Raw genomic sequence first — 5,197 nt, 5'->3', positions numbered from 1 at the left:
GTGTTTCTGTGATTCTGTGATTCTGTGGTGTCCCCATCCTGTCTCACCTCTGTGAGTTATCGGGAATTAGTCTTAGTCCTTTGTCTCCTGATCTGGTTGTCCTGGGAAAGTATATGCAGATAGGTGGTAGGATTTCGTTGCCATTCTAATAGTCTTTCTGTGGTTCCTTGCACTGCTTCCATGCCCCAACATTGCCATTCATTTGTCAGTTAGACCAGTATAAATGCTTTCATGATGGTTGTCTTCAACAGGAAGACAGATTCAGAGCTGCCTTAATGTTCCCAGTTGCTTTTTTATTTTACAGATTATGATTTAGATTAATCCTGTTGGGATAGGCAGAAGTATTGCAAGATGTGGCTGGTTTTGCAGAATAAGAATGTAGTTTTAAAAAGGAGGAACATAATCTCTTTATTTGGCTTTCCTTTACTAAGTCAAAGAACATCTCCTGTGGGAGGTGACATAGCAAGCTATCATGTGACTTGGCTGCTTCCGTAGCTCAGCAACTACAATAATTCCTGTCTACAAAGCCATACTCATACAGTGCGTCATCACCCCCTGTTTTGGCCAGTGGACTCCACCCCTGGAATAACGTATTTACATCGTAAAGGTTTTAACCCAGAAATTTAGGTTGTTATAAAATGTGCAGTATGATCTGTTAGTAGAAGTCAAAGAACTCTTAAAAACTATACAGTTCCTCAGATACAACATTAGTACTTCTTTTGTTTTGTTTTGTTTTCCCTCTTGACTTTTGAATTCCGGATAAATAAAACGATTATTGGGTTCCTTCTGACAGATAAACAGAGGTCACATGACAACTGAAGCAAAGAGGGCTGCCAAGATGGAGAAGAAGCTGAAGATCTTGCTTGGTGGTTATCAGTCTCGAGCAATGGGCCTCATCAAACAACTGAATGATTTGTGGGACCAAATCGAACAGGCACATCTGGAGCTACGAACTTTTGAGGAACTGAAGAAACATGAAGATGCTGCAATCCCACGGAGACTGGAGGTGAGACTCCTAAATGTAATACCTTAGGTCAAATACAGGTACTTTGTGGAAAAGATGTTTTTACAGCTCATGGGCTCTGAGGTCCACAGCCTGAGTTTGTATCAAGTTTTTAATGGTCTTTTTAAATTATACTTTTGGCTATTACCAGATTCTTCTGCTGTTCACTTCAATGTCAGAGATTCTGTGACATATTACAAGCTGGGACTAATCTAGTAGTGTGTTCTTTAAACTTCGTTTTTATTTTATTTCCTCATGTGGTTTATTTTATTAATCTTCTGCAATGCATATCGGCAGAAGTTCTATATCTATCTAAATTTGGCTCGTTTTGGTTTTAATTACTGTTAGAACATAGGGTAGATCTGAAACTTGTGTAAAGCCTCCTGCTTCCTTAAAAGTCAGCAGACCAAGTGCCAGTAGGTACTACGGGACATTCTCCTTTCTTTTCACATGTTGATTGTATTCCTCCCTGAAGCTGTGGTGGTGTTGTCAGACTTGCAGATGGCTGGACTTTTTTAAATCGGTACAATAACCCCATTTCAGTACTGGCTTCCAATATGGCTCTTGGATTCAGAAGCTGAGCAGTTGTTCTGTAATTTTAGTTTTGAGCCATCCTCAGAGTTAAGGCCCTTTGCCTGCAGTCCTGTTGCTGGCTAAAAACGTGTGTACATGTGATCTGGACCATTGCTCCTGAATAAGCCCACCTGCCTTACCAACCTCTAGCTGGTTGGCATGGCTTTGAGGAGGAAGATACCTCTTTCAAGCAGCCTTAACTGCAGCCTGGAAATAGCAGAAACTGGTACACCAAGATGCCTGAAAACCATGACTCAGAGCCACTGTTCTTAGTTTAAGTATCTCCAGGATATTCTTCTCTGCTTTGTTCAGCTAACAAGGGAACCCTCAACCAAGATGCAGTCCTAGGATTGAGCTGGTGACAGGCTTTCCTTCCAAAATGAAGTACTCATCTGAGCGCAATTTTTCTTTTAATTTTTTTTTTTCCTTCCAGAAGAGAGGGTTCCATTGAGTCTCAGTCTTCTCAAGCACTTTCTATAACTTTGATTAAAAAGATAAAATGTATCCATTCTTAGTCCTGGTTTTGTGAGGATGGTTTAGTAAGGTTGATAGATGTGTTTACAAACTCAAAAGTGATTAATTGATTTCGTAAAAGTTAACAGTAAAAATGTATTAAGTAGATTGATAGCTACTAATAGCACAATGGTTTAATAAGTGGCACTTTACTCTGGGCTCATCCTCAGAATACATTTACTATCTCTTCTGATACAAGAGTGAAGGGAGATCAAATGAACTAGTAGCTGGCAGTTGTAGAACAAGCAGTAGTTCTCCTTCATGCACTGTGTAGTTAGTGGAACAAGGCCTGTGGAATGCCTTGTTGCAGGATGAGGGGTTAATTAGGAAGATTACCCAAAAAAGGTTTTGAACAAACTCATGGAAGAAGAATCCATGGATAACTGTTAAATACAATGCACTGCTTGTGTCAAGTTCCCAATTTGAAATCTCTCCTTTTGAAGCTTTTGATATTAACTGCTGTCAAAAACAGGATAAGATACCTGATATTTTAAGTAAGATAACTGTGATTATTGATACTCTACATCAGCTGCTCTGTTTCGCACTTATATTTAAAATAAGTAACTTTAGCAGTCTCTTGTCTCAGTTCTGACCCCTTCTTCTGAACTAAAACAGAAACCTTGCTAAAGATCTTCATGGGTGTGGCTATTTGGAAGAACTGACTGGTTGCTTAATTATGTTTTCCTTTCAGTGTCTGAAGGAAGATGTACAGCGACAGCAGGAGAGAGAAAAGGAGCTCCAGCAGAGATTTGCTGACTTCATGTTGGATAAAGAGACTTTTCAAGCAAAGTATTAAAGCACAAAATTCCCTTCATCACTGATGTAACATTTCTAAAGTGTACAGATACTTCTCCAGGAGCTTTTGCCATCAGTTGCAGAAATCAAGTGTAGCCTGCTGTTTGTATCTTGTCAAGTTTTGTTCCTTTAATGGACTATTCCAAATGCTGTAGGTATGAATGGCTTTGGCCAGTAAAATTGGATTGAAATGTCCAAAATTTTATTAAAAGAAAAAAAAAATCATTCTGGTATGATTTTAGTTGTATCTTCATTTGCTAGCATTATCACATTATTCCTAGTGTTTTATCAGTCTTAAGACCTTTAAAATACATGCCTGCAGAATAATGTCTTTTGAATAAACCTGGAATGTTAAAAAGTAATTAAGAAATAAAATGCCTGTCTTTTAACTAAAATGGAATCCTCCCCTATCCCCAGCCTCTTTTGTGTTTCCGGCAAATTGTCTGTCTTCCCTTCCCCTGCTGCTGCTTTTATTTTCCAAGACTGTAATTTATATTAGGTAGAACTTGTGCGGGATAATTGTGATCCATGTAATACCATGTTCCTGATTCTTCTCTGTGTATATGACTAAACACTCTCATTTATATCAGGATGTTCAAATGGTCATGCTGGCGGTAAGTGTAACTTCACCATCCTGAAAAAGGGTAGGTTTAAGTTTTATAAAAGCACTCTCCATAGTTTAACTGTTCCCATAGATTTCAGCAGAAAATATACCCTTAACTTTTCTAAGTATTAATGCTTCTAAAATCATATGTGCATAGCACATTTTCCCTCTATCTGGTTGATGACCTTTTCCTGTTGACGTTTATACAGTGGTCTAAAGGTCTGGAGTAACAGCAGTTCTACGTTGGCCCGGAGCTTGCGGCAGATGGTTGTGGAGGATTAATGCTTCTAAAATCATATGTGCATAGCACATTTTCCCTCTATCTGGTTGATGACCTTTTCCTGTTGGTCTAAAGGTCTGGAGTAACATCAGTTCTACGTTGGCCGGGAGCTTGCGGCAGATGATTGTGGAGGCTGTTTCTTACACATCACAAGCACTGGACCTCAATTGTCAGTTCTGTTCAGTTTCTAGAATTGTCCTTCGCTTTGTTCTCGCTCTGATCAACTGGCATCTTCAGAGCAGCTCCAGGTCACGGTTTGTGAGTTAGTGTGGGCCACAGACACTGGGAATGCTCAATAGGCAGCAGGGATGTGGCCAGCCCTGGTTAGCTAAATGCATGGATGTGTCCATGCTGTCCCAGTTAGCCTGAGTGTTTGGGAGTATGCCCTGAGCATCGGTTTACTACTGCAGATACGGACACATCATCTCACAAGGTCACCCGTGCACGCCATCACGTAGGGGGTTGTGGAGTGCATTCTGAGCACGTAGCACTTCTGAGATCCTTGGCGCCATTTCCTGTTGGAGAGCTGGTTACTCAGCGTGCTTTGTTGCCCAGAGCAGCGGTGGAGTGGGGTGGAGAAAAGCTCCCTATTTAGTCCTCTCGCCACATCTCAACAGGTTTTCATTTTCTCACTACTTTGACTTGTTCTGAAGGGTAAGGATGGGATTATTGAAAGGAGTGAATGCATTATTTACTATTCATTGAGGTACTTTTTCCAAATCTCATCCAACATTTTTCTAAGTACTGTTCAGTCAGACCAAACTTGCATTAAACGTTACTGTTTAAAATTTTATCAGCTATTCCCAATGCTTTTAATACATCCATTTGCCAGAGTCGGGCATCTCGTTAGAGGATTGCTTTCATGTTTTTATTTTTGTGTTCATCACTTCTTCAGGGATCCGTCTTATTTTTTAAATTTTACACTTTGGGTGTTTTGAGCAATTGTTTGTGGAAATGCGTGGAACAAAAAGCAAAAATGCGTATTGTTAACAGCACAGAGTTCAGCAATTAAACACATCAAGTTGCATGCATCGAGCAATGTTGCTGTAATGTATTTGAATTCAAATGAGGACTTTGCTGTTTGCAGTTTTGCCATGTTACAGAATGTCACTTTGTTTAGGCCTTGGGAAGGTTACCTGGGGACGCTGTCAGGGTTGTGGATTTGTAGCTGTTTAAATGCCATCCACGGTGACCAGTGGCAATCGGAGAGGTTTTTCAAAAGGCAACCTCTCGAGTTCTGCTGATGGCTGGCGTGAGCAGATTACACAGCCAGCCTTGGAATATCTTTCCCTTTACTCACCAGGACATCATTCTTCTGAAGTATTAATGCAATTATAGACTACATACTTCTAGAAATGTGTTAAATATTTGACTAAACCAGAGCACATCTGGAACGAAGTATTAAGCATCAATCTTTTAGCATATGGGC

The 5,197-nt window shown here is 40.1% G+C and overlaps 1 protein-coding gene across 1 annotated transcript; it reads left to right on the top strand.

Moving 5' to 3' along the window:
• Window positions 1–797: 797 nt before the first annotated feature.
• LOC104628288 (cell division cycle 5-like protein) lies at window positions 798–3,289 on the top strand. The gene is made up of 2 exons (XM_010296816.1): window positions 798–1,006; window positions 2,781–3,289. Exons 1-2 carry the CDS (start codon window positions 809–811, stop codon window positions 2,883–2,885), a joined length of 303 nt encoding a protein of 100 aa, XP_010295118.1. The 5' UTR covers window positions 798–808; the 3' UTR covers window positions 2,886–3,289.
• Window positions 3,290–5,197: the final 1,908 nt, after the last annotated feature.

Source organism: Phaethon lepturus, unplaced genomic scaffold (genome assembly GCF_000687285.1).
Source record: "Phaethon lepturus isolate BGI_N335 unplaced genomic scaffold, ASM68728v1 scaffold19061, whole genome shotgun sequence".
In the NCBI taxonomy this organism is placed as follows: Eukaryota; Metazoa; Chordata; class Aves; order Phaethontiformes; family Phaethontidae; genus Phaethon; species Phaethon lepturus.
The sequence above is the reverse complement of the archived record's forward strand: the minus strand, read 5'-3'. Positions and strand labels throughout refer to the sequence as shown.